This window comes from Bufo gargarizans, chromosome 5 (assembly GCF_014858855.1).
Source record: "Bufo gargarizans isolate SCDJY-AF-19 chromosome 5, ASM1485885v1, whole genome shotgun sequence".
NCBI lineage: Eukaryota > Metazoa > Chordata > Amphibia > Anura > Bufonidae > Bufo > Bufo gargarizans.
Genome location: NC_058084.1, coordinates 136,480,120 through 136,499,187, shown reverse-complemented (window position 1 = coordinate 136,499,187; position 19,068 = coordinate 136,480,120). Strand labels below are relative to the sequence as shown.

The 19,068-nt window shown below is 42.6% G+C and overlaps 1 protein-coding gene across 6 annotated transcripts in view; it reads left to right on the top strand.

Annotated features, from left to right (window-relative positions):
- Nucleotides 1–19,068, top strand: part of GREB1L (GREB1 like retinoic acid receptor coactivator) — a 115,902-nt gene that overhangs the window by 50,380 nt on the left and 46,454 nt on the right. For 5 of the 6 annotated variants that reach the window (XM_044294470.1, XM_044294468.1, XM_044294471.1 and 2 more), the window contains exons 3-13: nucleotides 3,915–4,074; nucleotides 4,316–4,522; nucleotides 7,031–7,207; nucleotides 7,449–7,625; nucleotides 10,901–11,011; nucleotides 11,108–11,242; nucleotides 13,484–13,621; nucleotides 13,928–14,047; nucleotides 17,448–17,570; nucleotides 17,745–17,930; nucleotides 18,331–18,657. In XM_044294470.1, coding sequence (XP_044150405.1) covers nucleotides 3,918–4,074; nucleotides 4,316–4,522; nucleotides 7,031–7,207; nucleotides 7,449–7,625; nucleotides 10,901–11,011; nucleotides 11,108–11,242; nucleotides 13,484–13,621; nucleotides 13,928–14,047; nucleotides 17,448–17,570; nucleotides 17,745–17,930; nucleotides 18,331–18,657 — 1,858 coding nt within the window. In that variant the 5' untranslated portion in view covers nucleotides 3,915–3,917. The remainder of the gene's footprint in view (nucleotides 1–3,914; nucleotides 4,075–4,315; nucleotides 4,523–7,030; nucleotides 7,208–7,448; nucleotides 7,626–10,900; nucleotides 11,012–11,107; nucleotides 11,243–13,483; nucleotides 13,622–13,927; nucleotides 14,048–17,447; nucleotides 17,571–17,744; nucleotides 17,931–18,330; nucleotides 18,658–19,068) is intronic. The other variant, XM_044294469.1, reaches the window with a different exon arrangement.

The window sequence follows — 19,068 nt, the reverse complement described above, 5'->3', positions numbered from 1 at the left end:
ATGTGCATTCCATTTCCGTATGTCCATATTTCCGTTTTGCAAAAACGTGTTTCGCATTACAGACAAGGATAGTACTGTTCTATTAGGGGCCAGCTGCTCCGTTCCGCAAAATACAGAATGCACATGGATTTAATCGGTATTTTTTTCGGATACATTTTTTGCGGTCTGCAAAATACATACGGTCGTGTGCATGAGCCCTTAACGGGATGAGAAGGAACGCATATTGTACAAATGACTCTTCAACATTATGTGCAGCCCTAAGGTCTCTGCCACTGTGACCCATGTTCTTATCTAGGCAATCCTTGGCACATTAGTAAGATATTAAATGAAGTAGTGAATGAGTAACATAATGGCAGCTAATAGTCTTTTGTGTTTGCAGCTCAGTGTGCTCCAAACAAATAGGGCTTTTATAGGGATGATTTTAGCCCCTAGGAAATTTATGTTTAGGAATTACCAACCCACCCAAATACTGTAAATTTCAAAGTAGCTTTTTCTGTAGTATTGTATCGGTTTAAAGGGGTTCTACAGGAATGATCAGTTTTTAGCAAATGCCCACTCTCCTGCCCACATCACCATTGAAGCCAGTCATTGGCTGCAGTGGAGCATGTGACCATGCCCATGCTGCATCGGATGTCGACACTGTGGGGGCCGGAACATGGACACAGTGGGGGCAGAGCAGAGTGCCAGAGTGGCGGGAAGCAGGTAAGTATATATCTTCTGTTTAGAGAGACAGTTAGCAGGCACTTGCTAAAAACGGATTATTTTTGCAGAACTCCTTTTAGGGCTCATGCACACGGCCGTGACCATATTGCAACCCGCATTACGGATGTGGACCCATTCACTTGAATTCTGTTATTTTTTTATGGATCTGTTGAAATGAATGGTTCCGTATACGAAACGCAAAAAAAACGGAACGTAAACAGGGGAAAAAAAAAAGTTTGTGTGCAAGGGGTCTTACCCTGAGCAGGGTAAAACAATGGGCAAAAAAACCAAAAACTGGTATTTGTAGGGCGGTTTATAATTTCTTGTCCAGCATGTAATATGTGGGCTCCCCTGCATAACGGAAACGGGATGGATCCGTTTTGCTGCTGTTAGACTTCTATTATGACGGAATGCCTCTAAAGGCAATTAGTCATAGAATTGCGTTATGGTCCGTGGTCACGGAATCCGTAACGCAAATCTGCTTTTACCACCAAACGAAGCGTGAACGAATTTCAAAATATGAAATTCGCTCATCTTTAATGTCTGGCAGTGAACAATGTCTCGCCAATAGGTACCCTACCCAAAAGTGGCCTCTAGGAGCCTTTTTAATAGGGCAACGTGGGAAGTACTTCTACGCCTTCAATGGCAAGACCCAGTGTCTAATCAGACCACACCTAGAATCATTTACATAACTGCATGCCGCATTTTCCAGCAATCCGACCGCTATCTGGGTACGTTTTATCAGTGAGTGCAGGTATTTCATCGTTCCTCCTTTAGTTGTGAATGAAATGACAGAGAAGGCAGTCTCCTTTGAAATTACTGTATACATTTGCACCATATGCTAAAAAAAGAACTTGAAGGAAATGAGTCATCAGAAAATGACCTATTCTTTAAATCACAATTTAATGTTTAACATATTTTTATGAATTTTATGTTATTTGTAATTTCCATGTCAATATCTATATTTAAACAAAAAACATAAATTCCTGCAGTTTTTGCACTGGCCACCAGGCATAATAATTGGCGCCACTTCTTGGTGTGTACAAATCACTTTACTGCAGTTTTTAATGCTGTGTAAATGCTTTTAAGGACTGCTCAGGTAAGATGGCCGCCCCCATAATAATGTTCAGAAAACAGGATAAAAAAAGATTCTGCAATCAGAAAATAGACACAAATTAGAAAAAATGAGATGTGTTACTATCTGGTTTTGACTGGCAGAAAACATTTTTGGTGACTCGTTTCCTTAAGGCTGGGTTCACACCTGAGCGTTCCTACGCGCTGTAAAACGCACAACAGGCAAGAACCAATGATTCCCTATGGGAATGGTTCTCACCTGAGCGTTTTACAGCGCGTACGATCGCGCTGTAAAACGCCCGACGCTCAAACAAGTGCTTGAGCTTTTTTTTGGGCGTTTGTCTCGCGTTCCCGCACATAGATATTCGGGAACGCGCGACAATGTGTGCACCCCTGTATGCGCGATTGTAAACGCCCGTACAATCGCGCATACAGAGCGCTCGTTTCAGAACGCTCAGGTCTGAACCCAGCGTCAGACCCATTGTGTGTGTGTCGTGTTTTTTTTTTTTTTTTAGGCTAGTTTCACACTAGCGTTCGGCTGTCCGCTCGTGAGCTCTGTTTGAAGGGGCTCACGAGCGGACCCGAACGCATCAGTCTGGCGGCGTTCAGCCTCCGCTCCGCTCAGCAGGCGGACACCTGAATGCTGCTTGCAGCGTTCGGGTGTCCGCCTGGCCGTGCGGAGGCGTGTGGATCCGTCCAGACTTACAATGTAAGTCAATGGGGACGGATCCGTTTGAAGATGCCACAATATGGCTCAATCTTCAAACGGATCCGACCCCCATTGACTTTCAATGTAAAAGTCTGGACGGATCCGCTCAGGCTAATTTCACACTTAGCTTTTTTTTGCCAATATAATGCAGACGGATCCGTTCTGAACAGAGCCACCGTCTGCATTAATATGATCGGATCCGTTCAGAACGGATCCGATCGAACGCTAGTGTGAAAGTAGCCTCACTTGTGTTTTACTGAAGTCTGTCTATATGTATAGATCTGCATAACATTTTGTTCATTTAGTAAGTATGCTATATTGGCCTCACGTGCCACATATTACTGACGGGGCGTCCACTTGTTTTCAGGTTTTCGATGCAGTTTTTGAAGCCAAAATCAGGAGTGGATTTTAAAAGGAGATAAAGTATTAAGGGCGGATATGACGTCTCTCTCTTTGAATTCACTCCTGGTTTTGGCTTAAAAAGCTGCATAAAAAATCCTACACCTTTATCATTCCTGAAACTTTTTTACCGGTACTTACATTTTTTTGTGTCCAACTTAAATGTGTGCCTTTGTTTTTAAATAAAATGACTTAAACACTTATAGAATTTTGAGCCAGGAGTTTGGTATTTCACTATTTTAGGGTTTTAGTTGAAACCTTTTAAACACTTTTTAAGGGGTTCATTTTTTTAAAGCTCTTCGCCCATATTTAAATTCACAGTAATCCAACGGCTAAATGCGTAGCAGAAAAGGAATATTGCTTTCTAAGGGGCCCGCTGCTGGAGCTGTTAGAAAATCATTAAGGAGTCATGCAGTTTATGGAAATGAGGGAACAGCTGTGCAACAAATAGATCTGAAGACTAGGCTTCTGTGTCCCCCGTGATGCTCTTGACCACACGTGCCACCCCCACACCTTCCAAATCTCCGTCCTGTTTAGCTCGAATTCATTGTCTTGCCTAGTGCTGCTCATTATGTTGACATGTCCCCTGGCTTCTTTTTGCTGACCACCTGCCCTGTATTAAGGAGCCAACTTCCCCTCCTCCACCTACATTTAACAGATGGGATCTGCTGTAAACTGCTGACCACTACTAGAAAAAGATGTAGATTTTTTTTTTGAGAATTGCTCTTAATCAATGTTCAAATTTACCGTAATTTTAGTGATTGAGCTTTTAGCTAAATTTGTAAATTCTGTGTGTTGTAACATGTAGAGTATTCATATTAATCATATCGTTTTATACAAGTTTTTGTTATTGTTGGTGGTATTATCCTTGGTTTGTAATGGGGGCACGTAATTGAATTTACTGTAGTTATCCACTTGGTCACATGCAGAAAAATAGATTATTTTATAGCACTTCTTGGATTTGTCGTATAGCATTTTGGGGTTTTAACTTGCTGGCTATTCTACTTTATTCTTTGTCTTCTCTTAACAGGACATGGGTAACTCTTATGCAGGGCAGCTGAAATCTGCACGGTTTGAGGAAGCTCTTCACAATTCCATAGAAGCTTCCCTAAGATGTAGCAGTGTGGTGCCGCGTCCGGTGTTCTCCCAGCTCTATCTAAATGCAGAAAACTCCGCTTTCTCTGCAGATGGTAAGTGCGAAGTGTATATTGTGTGTGTTAATACATATATTGCATAACCCTGTGAAAGAATGATATTAGTCCTTGAATCTGGAAATCTTTGGCTCCTGGACAGGTGTCCAGAATGTATGAATGAGGGCACATAGTAGGAAATGTTCTGCAATATTCAGTTATAATCTGTCAAATATAGATCTCAAGTCATAATTTCTACCTTTTTGCTTTTAATTGTCTCCGCACCATGGTTCTTGTTAAGGTGTTGATGTTAAACCAAAAGTTGAAGAACTTGAGAAGGATTTTGCTCAGAGATACTCCCAAAATGGCAACATGGACTTCTCGAACAGTCAGTCCGTGTGTGAAATGGATGATGACGACGAAGAGGAAGACGACTTGTCCGATTCAAACAGTCCTCCTTTGCCGTATGCACAGAAGCCAGCCCCAGAAGGATCGTGTAGTGTAGATGGTAAGGCTTTCATTTTTAAAAAGTTTTCATGTAGGGATTTTCTTTAACGTGTACTTCCAGCTCTAAACATCATTAGGGTCCATTCACACGTCCGAAAAATGGGTCCGCATCCGTTCCGCAATTTTGTGGAACGGGTGCAGACCCATTCATTTTCAATGGGGCCGGAATGTGCTGTCCACATCCGCGGATCCACACGTCTGGATCCGCAAAAAAAAAAAATAGAACATGTCCTATTCCTGTCCGCAATTGCGGACCAGAAAAGGCATTTTCTATGAGAGTGCTGGCGATAAGTGGTCCGCAAAATGCGGAACGCACATTGCGATGTCTGTGTTTTGCGGTTCCGCGAAACGCATACGGACGTGTGAATGGACCCTTAGACTGGAGTCATAGCTAAAAGTTTTGATGCAGTTTTATAAGCTAAACACTTTATTTTTATTTATTTTTTTGGTGTCCACTCCTGTTTGGGTTTAAAAACTGCATGTGTGAAATCAACTTGAAGGTGTTGAAAATTGATGGCCTATCTGCAGTCCAGTTTCACACAAGCATTACAGATCTATGATGGTGTGAGTTTGGGTCAGAAGATCCACGGTCAGGCCAGGATGCTTGTCCATAATACACTTATTTGAAACTGGCCTTAGGATGTCCTAAATATTATATCGGTGGGGTCTGCTTCTTGGCACCACTGCTGATTGAAGGGATCACACTGCTCCACCACTCACTGCGCCCCCTTTATTGTTTAGCCAACACTTTAATTACCGTATTTTTCGCCGTATAGGACGCACCGGCGTATAAGACGCACCTAGGTTTTTGGGGAGGAAAATAAGAAAAAAAATATTTTTAACCAAAAGGTGTGCTGTGGGTTTGGAACTAGGTGGTCTGTGGGTGGCACTATTACTGGGGATCTGTGGATGACGGACACTGTTATGGGGGCAACTGTGGATGACGGACACTGTTATGGGGGGGACTGTGGATGACAGACACTGTTATGGGGGGATCTGTGGCTGGCACTGTTACAGGGGGGGGTCTGTGGATGACACTGTTATACATGTGTCATCCACAGACCCTCCCAGCCCATAACTGTGCCATCCACAGATCCCCCGCCGCTCCAGTATACTAATATAATATGTCTGATTTAATTAATGGTTATTAAATATGCATCTTTATTCCTAATAGTACCTTAAATCCTAAGCGCTTCAGTACAATGCCGGCAGGCCGGGCAGCCGGCGCGGCGCGTCACTCACTGACGTCACTTGCCTGCGCCGCCTGCTTCATTCATAAAGTAGGCGGCGCAGGCACGTGACATCAGGGAGTTACGCTGCCGCCCGCCCGGCCTGCATTGTACGGATGCGCTTAGGATTTAAGGTACTATTAGGCATAAAGGGGCATATTTAATAACCATTAATTGAATATGACATATTTTATTAGTACACCGGAGCGGCGGGGCGGGCCTTTAGTACAGTGACTGCACCGCCCCGCCGCTATTGCCGGCCCCAGCTCCTCCTCCCAGTCCCTCCCAGAGTCCCCGCTCGCTTTACATCGCTGCCAGCGATGTAAAACTGACTGCATTCGCCGTATAAGACGCAGGGGCATTTTCCCCCCATTTTGGGGGAAGAAAAAGTGCGTCTTATACGGCGAAAAATACGGTAATATCTGGTACTTCTGCTCATAGCTTAGGTGATGTGACGCTCCTTGAAACGCCGTTTCCCTTTCAATTAGGGTCAGACCACCACAAATCTGATCCTAAGCACGGACCAATTTTCTAGTCTTGGGGATCTCCCATTGAATTCTATACTGCTTTTCTGTTAAGTAGCTCCAAATCCTCTGCTTCCCAGAAACAGCAGCTTGGATATAGAATTTCAGCACTGTATAATGTATTCAGTGTGCAGTAAGCACTCCCTAATCCCTAATCTTTTTTTTTTTTTTTTCCCTTAACTTGGCACATTTGAAGCTCTGTCGTAGAAAACCAGTCACCCACATTATTGCCACAGTATTCTTGTTGAGCGGTTACTCATGTGTGACCGTCACTTCATTGGAGACCAGAACCCAGATCATTAATGGGGTTCCCAGTTGCAGGTACCCCATGGCTTAATAGATCTAATTGATTTATAAGGAAACCAGGGACTTCTTCAGAGCAAAAAGAAAAAAACCTGCACACAATAAGGGCTCATGCTCACGACAGTATGTATTTTGCGGTACGCAAAAAAATACGGATGACATCCGTATTTTACGGAACAGCTGGCCCCTAATAGAACCGTACTATCCTTGTCTGTAATGCGGACAATAATAGGACATGTTCTATTTTTTTTATTTTTTTTATGGAACGGACATACGGAAACTGAATGCAGTGAAAGTGAATGGTTCCGCATACAGTCCACAAAAAAATCGGAAATGACATGGGAAGAAAATACGTTTGTGTGCATGAGCCCTAAGTGAATAAATACTTTGTGGTTGCTCCCCACTCAATACACAACTGACGCTGTTGTAACGTATTTATTTGATTTACTTTAGGATTCTGCCAAGCAGGGAAGGATTTACGGTTAGCTTCACTCAGTAAAGAGCAAATAGAAGTTCCTCCAGGCTTTCTTTTGGTTGGTGTGAAGACTCAGAGTCTCCCAGAACAAATTCTTGTCTGTGCAGTTGATAAAAGGTTTCTCCCTGATGACGATGGGAAAAATGCACTTTTGGGTAGGTAATTTTAGAAACTTTCCTGCTGTACTACTGCTTTGTTAGATCCACAGTCCTTATTCTTATCAGTAGACTGTTAAACTTGTCTAAAATGTAATTATTTGCTTAGGAATATGCGGCTATGCAGCCTGATGAACTGTAGCTTTATTTGGACAAAGCAAAATCCTGCTGACGTAAATGACCGTTAGTGCTGTAAAACTCAACTGTATTAATGCAAATCATTTTTTTTTTTTTTTTTAAGGTTTCTGTGGAAATTGCATTGGCTGCGGAGAGCGAGGTTTTAGATATTTTACAGAGTTTTCCAATCACATTAACCTGAAGCTTACAACTCAGCCAAAGAAGCAAAAGCACTTAAGGTATTATCTCGTGAGAAACTCCCAAGGAGCACTCTGCAAAGGGCCACTTATCTGCTGGAAAGGTGAGTCACTTTGCTTGAACCTTATGCTTGGGCTTTAATAATTTAGAGACCCTAAAGGTCATTCGACCAACAGCTATTCCTCCTGACCTTCCCATACACATGCATGCTGGGCTTGGCCAAGTGTACATTTGTCCTTGGTGGGGAATGGGAAATGATCCGGTGCCGGACACTTCTGACAGCTTCTCTCCCTTGAGAATAAAGGAAAGGGCATGTTGAAATGCAAAATGCACAAACCGTTTTATCCCACCGACATCTGCGGAAAGAACGTCAGCTGAATATGTAATACACATTAGATGGGTCCCATTCAAGAAACCATCTGCAAATGTTCAAATTTTCAAGCAACTAGCTCCAATTTGTGGCATGTGGGAGGGACATAAAAGCCAGATTGAACGCAAAGTTTCTAGCCTCTTGAAACTTCAGTAATCAGAACAAGTTGTGTGGGATGCTTGTGCAATGCCTTCTCAACTTGCTAGTTCTCGCCACTTGTCTCAAACAGAGAGGAACAGAATCCTTGGATTGAGAGACCTTGGTTTATCACTCTGGTAGTTCGCTAGGTGCCTAGTCTGAGATGTCAGCATTGGTCAATGCTGCGTGTCCCGGTGGTTAGGAGAACGACAGACAGGTGCACAGAGCCAAACCTCTCAATGTACGGATCATCTGGTTAGAACAACTGTACTGCAAGTTAACTTTGACATCAAATCCAAAGGCTAGGGGGGCAACAACTGTGTCTACACAAACCATCAGAAGGCGTTGGCACATCCAGCTACGGGTGTTCTGTTGACATTATGTCACTGCTCTCAAATGCTGCGGAGGCTGGCATGGAGGTCTATCCTCTTCTGCGATGAGTCATGCAGTGATCAGAGATTGGTCTGGAGACCATGCGGGCAATGCTATGGAAGAGGCTTTCACAAGGGAACGTCACACTGATCTTACTTCCAGGATTATGGTGTGGCATACTGTACGGCACCAGGACCTCTCCAATCTTCATTTCAGTTACACGAGCAGCTCGGTATTACATTTATTTGTGCGTGGAAACGGTGGTATGGCCACTTCTCCAAAGTGTCCTAGGAGTTGTTTTTTCCTCATGCTGCCGTGTGGCATAAACATGCTAACATGGCCTACAGCGTCTCCAGGCTTGTCTCCTGTTGAACACATCTGGAAAGTCATTGGTTGGCAATTGCAAAAGGAGTCGCCAGCAGCAGATCTTGGTGATTTCTGTGGAAGAACATTCCTCAAACAACAATTAATAACCTTGCTAACAGCATGCCAACGTGTCCAAGTGCATGTACTTCTGTGCCTGGCATTTATATTCGATACTAAATAAATCAAGATGTTTTGACTATTTTTGGTTTTATTTATTTTATGATTTGCATATCATTAACATGTCTATTGATCCTTTGATTACCATCATTCTATTACTTTTCCTGCTTGCAGTTTCAATGTTGAGGAGTCTAGATGAACACGACCCTCGCACTCATATTACAGAAATAGACAGACATTCCTTTGATTGGCCTCTATGCAATGTTAAGTTTTTCATATAGTGGTCATTACTGCAGAAATGATTGGCCAGATGTGGCTTCCCCACATCTCCTGCAAAGGAGGATTGTGAAACGGTCCCTTTTATTTTATCTATAGTACTAAAATAAATTAAGTAAATATGACCGAGACCAGCCAAAGCAGTCTTCCTGCCTGGCATCGTTGTAGCAGGGGGCTACAACAATCCATCTCAGTGTAAAGTGAAAAGCTGGCAGAGGATTGCTCTCCTTTATGTGAGAGCGCCCCCTGCTGCCTGTAAAGTTAACTGTGAGTGTGCAGGCTATAAATTAACTGTGACATGAAGGGATTCATTCACTTCTTTTGATAAAAAAAAAAAAAGTAAAAAATTAATAAAAGTGAAATAAAGAAAAGAATGTTAAGTTATAGCAATAATATAGCAGACTACGAACACCCGCGTACACATCCTCCCCCCCCCTTCCTTTTTGTTCCTAAAATAATAATTATATTTATTAGTTTTAGTAATATCATTGCGGACTTTGTGTGTAAAATATACGAAAGTAAACCAATTTTTTTTCCATTTTTAAATTTTTTTAAAAAAGGGATATTTTTTTTTTGTTTCCTAATTTAAAGGGGTCGTCTCACTTCAGCAGATAACATTTATTATGTAGAGGGACTTAATACAAAGCACTTACTAATGTATTTTTATTGCCCATATTGCTTCGTTTACTGTCTGGATTCATTTTTTCATCACGTTATACACTGCTAGTTTCCATGGATACGACCATCCTGCAATCAATCAGTGGTGGTCGTGCTTGCACACTTTAGTTAAAAGTATCGGCCTCTCTGGTTGCCGTGAGCATGGGACTGCACATAGGCTAGTGCATTTTACAATAATTTGCAAGCATGACCACCACTGATGGATTGCAGGGTCGCTGTAACCATTGAACAGAGCAGTGTATAATGTGATGGAGAGAAGGGGGCAATATGGACAATCACAATACATTAGTAAGTGTCTTTTATTAAATTCCTCTACATAATAAATACTATTTGCTGAAGCGAAACAGCCCCTTTAAGTTTTTCCTTAAAGTGGGGTTCCTATTGGTGGGAGTTCAACTCCTGGGATCTGCCAATCAGCTGTGGGTGGGAGAAGGCACCTGTGCTCCTGTGAGCGCCATTGCCTTCTCTCTGCTTTTCCTAGGCCAAGTGACGACGGTCACATGGCCTAAGAGCCCCATAAAAGTGAATGGGGCTGAACGCGATACCAAGCACATCCGCTATACAAAGTACAGTGCTGTGCTAGGTAAACTGTGCGAAAGCAGCGGCGCTCACACAGGAGTGTTAATGCCTTCTCAAACAGCTGCTCTGCGGGGGTCGTGGGTGTAGGACCCTTACCAGTAAGATACTGATGGTCCCAGAGGATAGGTCATCAGTATAAAAATCTCGCTTTTGTAATTGTGGTCAAACAAAATAAACGTAAATGTGCAGCCCCGCGAAAAATCGTTTCGATCATTGCAGATAACTTTACACTAAAGTCTATTTGCCAACCAGTAAATTTCCCAATGAAAACCAGTATTGCTCGCTCAATCGGGGTCAGCTTTTTGTTGTTGTTTAGAATACAAATCTGTCTGTCCCTTTTGACTACTCGGTAGTGGTGCTATATTCAGAATATGTTTGCTTCTTTTTATTTGTACTGCATATAAAGGTTATGCTTACCACATTGAGATCCTATGAAATGTACACAGATTTCATAGTAGCAATAAATGTGTTTTTCTCTTAAGAGCCTCGAAGTCGGCCATTCCCTACTGTGGTTGCAAAGCCAATCGCTTCCGTCTCCCTAACCTCTAAGAATGGAAACGCTAATGGGCACAAATCTGGATTCACACATTCGGGTAATTTTTACCTGTTTTTTCATTTCTCCGTGCTACAGCCAACCTGTCCTCTGCAACATGCATTAATTCTATTCAATTTACTATTGCTTTTAATAGAGATACAATCTTATGCCTCAGCCAAAGCACCTACTACTCTTAATTCAACTACTCCTCAGGATTTGTCCCGACATAAAGGCATCGTGAAGCCATTACCACTACCTGTCCATGCTGTAGGAAAGACTTTTCCTGCAGGTCAGTTTGCATTCATTTAGAATCTGTCCTTCCGTACATACAGTTGCAAGAAAAAGTATGTGAACCCTTTAGAATGATATGGATTTCTGCACAAATTGGTCATTTAATGTGATCTGATCTTCATCTAAGTCACAACAATAGACAATCACAATCTGCTTAAACTAATAACACACAAAGAATTAAATGTTACCATGTTTTTATTGAACACGCCATGTAAACATTCACAGTGCAGGTGGAAAAAGTATGTGAACCCTTGGATTTAATAACTGGTTGAACCACCTTTGGCAGCAATAACTTCAACCAAACGTTTCCTGTAGTTGCAGATCAGACGTACACAACGGTCAGGAGTAATTCTTGACCATTGCTCTTTACAGAACTGTTTCAGTTCAGCAATATTCTTGGGATGTCTGGTGTGAATTGCTTTCTTGAGGTCATGTCACAGCATGTCAATCGTGTTTAGGTCAGGACTTTGACTGGGCCACTCCAGAAGGCGTATTTTCTTCTGTTTAAGCCATTCTGTTGTTAATTTACTTCTATGCTTTGGGTCGTTGTCCTGTTGCAACATCCATCTTCTGTTGAGCTTCAGCTGGTGGACAGATGGCCTTTAAGTTCTCCTGCAAAATGTCTTGATAAACTTGGAAATTCATTTTTCCTTCGATGATAGCAATCCGTCCAGGCCCTGACACAGCAAAGCAGCCCCAAACTATGATTCCCACACCACCATACTTTACATTTGGGATGAGGTTTTGATGTTGGTGTGCTGTGCCTCTTTTTCGCCACACATAGTGTTGTGTGTTTCTTCCAAACAACTCATTTGGTTTCATCTGTCCACAGAATATTTTGCCAGTACTGCTGTGGAACATCCAGGTGCTCTTGTGCAAACTGTAAACGTGCAGCAATGTTTTTTTTTTGGACAGCAGTGGCTTCCTCTGTGGTATCCTCCCATGAAATCCATTCTTATTTTGTGTTTTACATATCGTAGATTCGCTAACACAGATGTTAGCATATGCCAGAGACTTTTGTAAGTCTTTAGCTGACACTCTAGGATTCTTCTTCACCTCATTGAGCAGTCTGCGCTGTGCTCTTGCAGTCATCTTTTCAGGACGGCCACTCCTAGGGAGAGTAGCAGCAGTGCTGAACTTTCTCCATTTATAGACAATTTGTCTTACCGTGGACTGATGAACAGCAAGGTTTTGTAGATACTTTTATAACCCTTTCCAGCTTTATGCAACTCAACAATTCTTAATCGTAGGTGTTCTGAGAGCTCTTTTGTGCGAGGCATCATTCACATCAGGCAACGCTTTTTGTGAAAAGCAAACCCAGAACTGGTGTGTGTTTTTTTTTTTTTTATAGGGCAGAGCAGCTGTAACCGACACCTCCAATCTCATCTCATTGATTGGACTCCAGTTGGCACCTCACTCCAATTGGCTTTTGGAGATGTCATTAGTCTAGGGGTTCACATCTTTTTTCCACCTGCACGGTGAATGTTTACATGGTGTGTTCAATAAAAACATGGTAACATTTAATTCTTTGTGTTATTAGTTTAAAGGGGTTGTCCGGGTTCAGAGTTGAACCCGGACATACCCTTATTTTCACCCCGGCAGCCCTCCTGAGCCTGGCATCGGAGCATCTCATGCTCCGATGCGCTCCAGTGCCCTGCGCTAGATCGCGCAGGGCACAGGCTCTTGTGTTTTCAATAACACACTGCCGGGCGGTAACTTCCGCCCAGCAGTGTGTTCGGTGACGTCACCGGCTCTGAGGGGCGGGCTTTAGCTCTGCCCTAGCCGTTTTACTGGCTAGGGCAGAGCCAAATCCCGCCCATCAGTGCCGGTGACGTCACCGGGCTGCCTGTCAGCCCCATAGAGAGCCCGGTATGTCACCGGAACTCAGAAAAATGCCTTTGCCCTGCGCGATTTAGCGCAGGGCAAAGGAGAGCATCGGAGCAGTTCATGCTCCGATGCTCTCCTTTGCCCTGCGCTAAATCGCGCAGGGCAAAGGCATTTTTCATGTCAGGGGGTCTGCCGGGGTGAAAATGGAGGGATGTCCAGGTTCAGCTCTGAACCTGGACAACCCCTTTAAGCAGACTGTGATTGTCTATTGTTGTGACTTAGATGAAGATCAGATCACATTTTATGACCAATTTGTGCAGAAATCCATATGATTCCAAAGGGTTCACATACTTTTTCTTGCAACTGTATGTAGCGCTATGTTCAATATGTATTGTTTATTTATTCTTGCTAGCATCTATTTCAGTCCAAGCACCAGAGATCACCAATGGTACCATGAATGGAACAAGAGTCACAGTACTAAATTCAGCACCATCACATCCACTGGCTCACTCAACATCCCCAAGTCCTGGATGCGTTGCTGGTGATAGTGGTATGGATCTGTATGTTAACTTTTTATAATTGCTTCGGAGTTAGGAATTCAGTTTTTCTGTTTTGTCATGGAAGGTTGCTATTAAGGGGCCATCTGGTTCTCATGGTGTCTGTCATTTGATGGGACAATAGAGCTGCGTGCTGCACTGTTTTGTCAGGTGTCTTGATGGAATCTGCAACAAAGGCTCTTGACAAAGCTTCCAAGCAGATATAAACGCGACCTAAAACATTGGAGTATTTGTTAATGTATTGTGTATACATATTCAGTTTACTAACAGTATTTATCTTTATTATATACCTTGACCAGCAATGATAACTTTTTCTGGACCACCAAAGAAAAGACACAGAGGATGGCCACCAAGCTCCCCAGTTCAAGCACCAGTGTTGTCTTTTCCTTCACCTCCTGTGCGGCAAATCACAAGACCAGGTTAGAAGGGTCAAATATTTTTTTGCATTATTAAAAAAGAAGATAATAAAATAATACTTTCTTAAAGCAAAATTCCCAGGTCATAAACTGAATGTATATTGCTAGGATATATTATCTCTATGATTGGTGAGGGTCCAGCCTCTGCAACCTCCATCGATCCTGAGAATGCAGGGGCCCCAGTGCTGATTTGGTAATGTGTCCCCATCGGTTTTCTCTGCATACTGTGCATTCAGAAAGTATTCGGACCCTTCAATTTTTTCACAGTTTATTGTGGCCTTGTGCTACAATAAAAAATGCAGGTTTTTCCTCATTATTCTGCACTCAATACCCCATAATGACAAAGTGAAAACAGAATGTTAGAAATCTTAGCGAATTTATTGAAAACAAAAAAAAACTAAAATATTGGTATTCAGACCCATTACTTAGTTGAAGCTCCTTTGACAGTGATTACAGCATCCAGTCTTCTTGGGTTAAATGCCACAAGCTTGACACACCTGGATTTGGGGATTTTTTTCTGTTAGGTTGGATGAGGACAGTCGATGGACATCTCTTCAGAAATGTTCAAATGGGTTCAAGTCAGGTCTCTGGCTGGGCCACTCAAGGACATTCACAGAGGTGTCCCTAAGCCATTCCTGTGCTGTCTTGATTATGTGATTAGTGTCATTGGGGCACATTTACTATAGTGTATGAGCCTGTTTCTGACTCTTATTTTTGTAAGTCTCATTTAGTGATTTTGCACTTTTTGCACCTATTTTCCAACCCATTTATGTAGGTGCGCCTTATTTTAAGCCGAATATAGTCATCATAACTGTCTAATTTGTACTCCACGCTGGTGTTTTGATTGGCGAGTTGCGCCACATTTTGCCTACTTTCATGGAGACATGCACCTGATTTCAGCTCAGTTGCACCACATTTTCATGTGCATACTAAATAGGCCAGTCTTAGTGAATATGAATCTGTCTTACAAGAAAACAACCACTAGAAGTCAGACTTAAACCAAAAAAGAAAAACCTGATTTATTAAGGGATATTAAATGAGATGCAAATTAAATACCAGCATTGTTAATATACCAGTTTGTTATTTTTGTTTGTTACTTAAAAAAAAAAACACAAAAAAAACATGAGCTTGTTAAAAGTGCCCCATTGTCTTTTTGGAGGTTGGACTGTCGGCGTAGTCTGAGCTCTAAAGAGGTCTTTGTCCGGTTTTAATTTAGAATATCTCTGTACTTTGCTCCATTCAGCTTTCCCTGAACTCTGACCAGCCTCCCTGTCCCAGCCGCTGAAAAACACCCCTACAGCATGATGCTGCCACCACCATCATTCACTGTAGGGATGGTGTTGGGCAGGTGATGATGAGCAGCGCCTGGTTTCCTCCAGATCTGAAACTTAAATTTCAGGCCAAAGAGTTAAATTTTGGTTTCATCAGGCCCGAAAATCTTGTTCCACATGGTCTGAGTCTTTTTAGGTGTTTTTTTTTTTTTTTTTTTTTGCAAACTCCAGGCGGGCTTTCAAGTGTCTTACCAAGCAGAGGCTTTCTTCTGGCCACTCCGTCATCAAGCTCATATTGCTGGAATGCTGCAGTGATGGTTGACCTTATGGAAGTTTTTCCCATATGCATACAGGATCTTTGGAGCAAAGCCAGAGTGACCATTGGGTTCTTGGCTAGCTACCTTACCAAGGCCCTTCTTCCCTGATTACTTAGCTTGGTGGGGCCACTTGCTCTAGGAAGAGTCCTGATTGTTCCAAAATTATTCCATTTAAAGGGAGTCTGTCACCACATTTTAGCATGTTAGACCGTTAAAATAGGGTTATGTGATCCAGCCAGAACATAAAAACGGTACCTTTGTGGTAGAAAACGGACTTTTCAATTTGCAGAAAACGAACTTATAAGATTATCTTCTGAGCCCTCTCAAGTGCCCAGGGCGGTCTCTCAATCCTCGGAGCCCCAGGCAGGCACCTCCTAAACGGCTGATAACTCCGCCCTCCGTGCGCCTCTGCCCGCCCGTTTACTCCCCTCCCCTGTCCCTTTCCACTGTGGCTGTGCGGTACAAATCGTAGCGGGCGCATGCGCAATGCGATGCCCGCTCCTGGCAGGGCATCGCAATACCTATTGCGCATGCGCCCGCTACGATTTGTACCGCACAGCCGCAGTGGAAAGGGACAGGGGAGGGGAGTAAACGGGCGGGCAGAGGCGCACGGAGGGCGGAGTTATCAGCCGTTTAGGAGGTGCCTGCCTGGGGCTCCGAGGATTGAGAGACCGCCCTGGGCACTTGAGAGGGCTCAGAAGATAATCTTATAAGTTCGTTTTCTGCAAATTGAAAAGTCCGTTTTCTACCACAAAGGTACCGTTTTTATGTTCTGGCTGGATCACATAACCCTATTTTAACGGTCTAACATGCTAAAATGTGGTGACAGACTCCCTTTAAGAATTATGGAGACCACTGTGCGCTTTTGAACTTTAAGTTACAGCAGATATTTTTTTGTACCCTTCTCCAGATCTGTGCATCCACACAACCTGTCTCTGAGCTCTCCAGGACAGTTCTTGCCTCCTCATGGCTAGATTTTTGCCCTGATATGCATTGTCAGCTGTGAGATCTTATCTAGACAGAGTGTATTTTTCTAAATCATGTGCAATCTACAGAATTTACTACAGGTGGACTTCTGTCAAGGTGAAGAAACATCTCAAAGTCGATCAAGAGAAATAGGATGCCTCTAGAGCTACATAGAAACATAGAATGTGTCGGCAAATAAGAACCATTTGGCCCATCTAGTCTGACCTACATTTTAAGTGGCATAGCAAAGGGACTGAATACCTATGTCCATGCGAAATTTTAATTTGCTAAAATTTTTGAAATTCTGTTTTCACTTTCTCATTATGAGATTCTGCAACTTAACAAAATGTGAAAAAAGTGAAAGGGTCTTTCTGAATGCACTGTAGCGGCGATCTCAACTACCCAGCTGTGCAGGAAATAGTCCCTTGAATGTGGCCGTGCTGAAATTCCCTGCACAGTGGGTGGCCTGGGTGTCGCTTTTCAGGGCAAAATAGTGAAGAGGACGCAGTACTAAATCAATACTGAGGCACCTTAGTTTTAAGGATCAGTGGTCATCTCAGAGGTCACACCCCAACCAATAAAGTGATGGCTCATTATAGTGTCATGCCATCACTTTATAAGATAGTATTACAACGTTAAGGGTTCTTTTCACTACATACAGTTTCCCTCAGACCCTTTTGTCATCAGAGAAGGGAGCATGGAGACTGCATTATAATTTACAAAAACTGCGACACTCCCCTAAAGCCGGAGATGTTCTTGTGACCTTTATATATTTAAAGTAATGTAATTTCTAGATGCATACAAATAGTCGTGCTGAGGACCAAATTCCTTTTTGTTTTTGCTCCCCAGCCTCTCTGGCCCAGCCTGTTTTGGGTGGAGTTTTTCAGCCGCATCCGATTCCAGCTGGAGAAACTGTAATTGTGCCTGAAAATCTACTGAATAACTCAGGTGTGCGGCCTGTGATATTGATAGGTGAGTATCTCAAGGAATAGCCCTTTGGAGCCAACATATGACACAAATAATGTCCCATCTAACAGCATCATATTTTAAATGATTTGGTTACCATCATTAGCAATAACCATTATTACTAGTGTATTGTCTATACCTATGTGTTGTCTTTACGTATATTACTTATTCATATTACAGGCTATGGCACATTGCCATACTTCTATGGAAATGTTGGAGATATTGTCGTAAGTCCATTGTTGATGAATTGCTACAAGTTACAGGAATCTGAGAAAAAGGAGCTGGATCAGATGGGAGTGTCCAGCAGTCAATTCCTCGGTGTGGAAAATCTGATTCTGCTCACCATCCAGTACCTTGTGAAGCTTGGTGAGATACAGTGCTTCTCCTCTTTCCTTTTGTTCTGCAGAATATTTCCACATTTACTAGTTTACAAAAGTCTCAAAGCAAGGAGGGCACCCTTTGTAGTCAGTCTGTACGAAGTTTTCAGACTGTCCTGATAGCACCCATTTTTAAATAGGATACTATTATGCTATGTAATGGGTATTCAAGACTCCTCATCAACAATGTTGTGTTTACAGAAGTAAGAAACAAATGACATAAGGCCTTTGAAAACATAACTTTCCCTTAGGGAAGGCTTCTCATTGTTTTGTGGCCTTGAAGATCAGAGAATTTTATCGTGTTTGCTTTCTACTTGTACATAGTTGATTATTCTTTAGCTTTGTCAATATGCCCTGTGTTTCAATGGTTTTCATTCTTGTCCTTGTAGGTCCAGATCAGATACCAATTCGTGAGGTTTTTGAACCAATTGTGCTGAAAGCTTTGCAGGACTTTACTTATAAGGATCGCTCCATGCAGATGAACTCTCCCATAATGTCTGTGTCACAAGCTCAGCTTCCATGGTTGGCCCGCTTGTCAGCCAGTGTTTCCCAAGATTTGGTTCATGTCCTCGTTACACAGAACTCACTGGCAGAGGGCATCTCCGAGACTCTTCGATCTCTGAGTGATATGAAACCTCTGCAGAGGCTTCCGGACTATGTAGTAGTGATCTGTTGTTCAAAGGTGCGAGGGAATGAATTTTGTGTGATTGCTCTTGGTAAGTAGTTGCCTTGTCTCAATACTTAGACTACGTGAGGAAGAGAATAGCCCGGTTCTATACTTTATAGTCCTATTCCTAGTATTCCACCTCAATATTAAATAGATCTCAAGAGCCTATTGGATACACCTAGCTCTTGTGCTACATCAAAATGAACTGCTCTTATGTTGGTCGAAATCACCATTGTCTGAGGGATAAGGAAAACCGGTTTATGAGGGTCTCTATCACAGAAAATTGCTTAATATCTCTGGTTGATGTCATTTCTCATTTACTTATATGGCGTTTATTCCTCTAGTCTTCCATCTGCCAGATGCCTCCTATAAAGGTCCTGGTGCCTTTACTTTACAACTTTTTTTTTTGTTACAAAACTGTATTGCTTCCAGTGTGTTGGTCAGATACCTTTCAAGGACT